The sequence below is a fragment of the Acyrthosiphon pisum genome, chromosome X (assembly GCF_005508785.2).
Source record: "Acyrthosiphon pisum isolate AL4f chromosome X, pea_aphid_22Mar2018_4r6ur, whole genome shotgun sequence".
Lineage (NCBI taxonomy): Eukaryota > Metazoa > Arthropoda > Insecta > Hemiptera > Aphididae > Acyrthosiphon > Acyrthosiphon pisum.
In genome coordinates, this window is record NC_042493.1 from 23,651,192 (window position 1) to 23,654,145 (window position 2,954).

Here is a 2,954-nt window from a genome sequence, read left to right on the forward strand (position 1 = left end):
AGACTGCTTGTGATGTATTTAATCTAATAAACAATAGTTTATTTTTTATTTTACACAAGCTTTTAAAATTTTTAGTAATTATTAGATACCTGGATTCCATAAGGGGTGATCGTTCTATGGATTTACCCAAAACTTCATCGTTGTGGAAATTTAATCTGAAATAATGTAAATTACAATTTATTACTAATTTATCATGTATGGTGGATTAAAACATTTTAAAATTAATAACAACTCTCTTGTAGCAAATGGAATAGCATCTCTGACTAAAACATTACGTGACCCATTGTTTACATAGCTTTCTGAACTAAAATGTGTTGAACAGATACGGTTCCAAGCACTTATTTGTTTTAATTGCAATGCGTCCATCCACAATTGCTTTCTGTAATCTTTAGGAAATCTATAAAAGTGTACGGAGATATTAAACAACTATATAATTATTAAAATATACAATATTTATTACTTACAAATGAAATGATAATTTTTCGTTTTGTTTGGAATTTTTCCGGCAGACTACACATTTGTGTACCATTGTAAATACAATTTCCAGTAATCAAAAGTATTTTTATAATTTAAAAGAATGAATTGGCATAGAATAAAACTATAAAATCAAAGTACGAATTTCAAAACAGTCAACGATTCAACAGGTGTTAAATTAAGATTTATGTGTTATCTGTGTTACTATCACTAATCGTAGAGGAAATTCTGGAGCGGCAAACGTTTCAAACGTTTGATAACGGAGAAATTCGGAACGTCCGGTTGCTAAACGAAGCTGTAAACGTTTGCAAACGTTGCAAACGCCATGATCCAGCGTTTGGTCTGTTTCGTTCTAGTAACCAGAACCGTGGTTGTCCTTGTTTATACTATTCCCGTTATCGTTATCACAATTCATATTTAAATTTTAAATATTAAATGAATTATTATAATTATATTATATTATAATTATTAGGTATTCCTGAATTCCTGATTTTGGATTAAGTTTGTTAGTAAAAAGTATATTTATTTAATTAAACATTTTAACTGTTACCTATTAACTAATATGTCTCGAAATATATCTTTTGTTAAGCACGCAAATGCCAACCCACATAGTAAAATGACGATTACGAATAATACAGATTTTATAACAAGAAACTGTATTGAGGAAGTAATTGTTGAAAACAATATCATTCCAGAGCCCAAAAAAAAGTCTGTGTGCCGATCTCTATTCGAAGATATAGACAATGATGATGAAAGAGTTGTAGATCATCAGTCTGAAGAAATTGAAGATACGTCTGAAGGCTTCATAAGTGTGTGGAATGATACATCTATTAAACTTTTAATTGAGCTTAGAAGAGACAAAGATAAATATTTTGCATCAGCCAGGAACAAAAATAGATTGTGGGAAGATATCTCTTCAGAAATGAAAAAAAAAAAAATTATTGCTTTAATGCTAACGTCTGTAGCAATAAGTGGCGTGGATTGAAATTTCAATTTAACAAAGTACACGATAATGCATCAAAAAAAGTTACTGGTAAAGGCTGTCAAACTTGGAAGTATTATGATATATTGAATGAGTTCTTAGGATCTACATCAAATGTTTCTCCACCAAAAGGTAACTATTATTTCATATGTTAACCCGTCAGTGGCCTCAGCGCAGCTCTCACCTCGTTAGTATTTTGAGAGCCACTTATTTATTTATTACTTGATTTATCTGATACTCTTTATAGCTTCAATCGACACATGTTTAAATATACTTTTGCAAATATAATAGTTTTATAAATAATTCTTGATTAGATATCGACATGCAATATTGTTAATATCCATAAATTGAGCATTGCGCTCACTCAATAGATCCACCTAATACTTTTTCGTAAACTCAGCCTATTTTTAAGGAGCACATAATATTCATGTGCGTACTGTATAACAATCAGCAAAATATTCCAGACCACTAGGGCCAAGTAGAATGATAATGATTATATTATGTATAAAAAAATATAAATTAATTTTCAGTGGTTAACAATTAATAATTAAGAAAAATTGTTACAACATTTTTTGTAAGAGATTAAAATATAAATAATTTGTAGTTGGTTTCAATATTTTATGTTCATTATATAATAAATAATGATACAAAAACAACGAGGCTCACTCAATACCAATGGCGGGACTTTGCATAGCGATACCAACGACGAGTTAAATGTAGGAATGTACCTACTTATAGATATTTAATATTTTTAGAATGTTTGTCTTCTACATCATTTGGTTCACCAGTGTCAAATACTACAACATGTTCCAAAAGAAAATTTCCTATTGGTTCACCAGGGTCAAGTACTAAAAAATGTCCCAAAAGAAAATCGCCCAAGGTCTCAGAGAGTGGTCGTGGGAAACAAAAGATGTTAAGACTCATGGAGGAAAGGTTTGTAATTAAAAATTGTTATTTATTTGAATAGACCTTTTTTTTTTCATGTTTGCACTGTTGAATATTACATACATTTATTATGTAGATTTAATTTGTTCTGTTTTCATACTGACTATACTCTATTCAGAATAAGTTTGAACCGATTGCTCGACGAAAACACGTTTTGTTCGGCGCATTCCCACCACAATCAGGTCATTGGTGAGAGCTTTAACACAGGTGCCCGACGATGACTGTCTGTCAATTACAGATCGCATTGGGGGGTTTGACGGTTCAGTCTGCTTACGCAACGCGGTTCAAACTTATCCTGAATAGAGTTTAGTGACTTGTTAGATACCAACTAAACTAAACTGTGGACGAGTGTACGGCTCCTCACTGTAGTGGCCCATATTCACATGGTATTTGTTAATCAAATTAAAACATTGTTTTTTAAATGAGAGAGAGAAAGTGCAGGGTTATGTACAATGTTCATATTTTTTGTTGGCTTATAGTAGAGCATTAATTATCTACTCATTAGATTACATAGAAATCCATTTCATGGTACTGTGATTAAATATGTGAAGTC

General features: G+C 31.0%; 1 protein-coding gene across 1 annotated transcript in view; it reads right to left on the reverse strand.

The window, feature by feature from the left end:
- Positions 1-801, reverse strand: part of LOC103311914 (zinc finger MYM-type protein 1-like) — a 3,425-nt gene extending 2,624 nt beyond the window's left edge. The window contains exons 1-3 of the mRNA XM_008191751.1: positions 788-801; positions 230-397; positions 127-155 (exon numbers count right to left, since the gene is read on the reverse strand). Of these exons, the coding sequence (XP_008189973.1) occupies positions 127-155; positions 230-397; positions 788-801 (211 nt within the window). The remainder of the gene's footprint in view (positions 1-126; positions 156-229; positions 398-787) is intronic.
- Between the last annotated feature and the right edge of the window lie 2,153 nt (positions 802-2,954).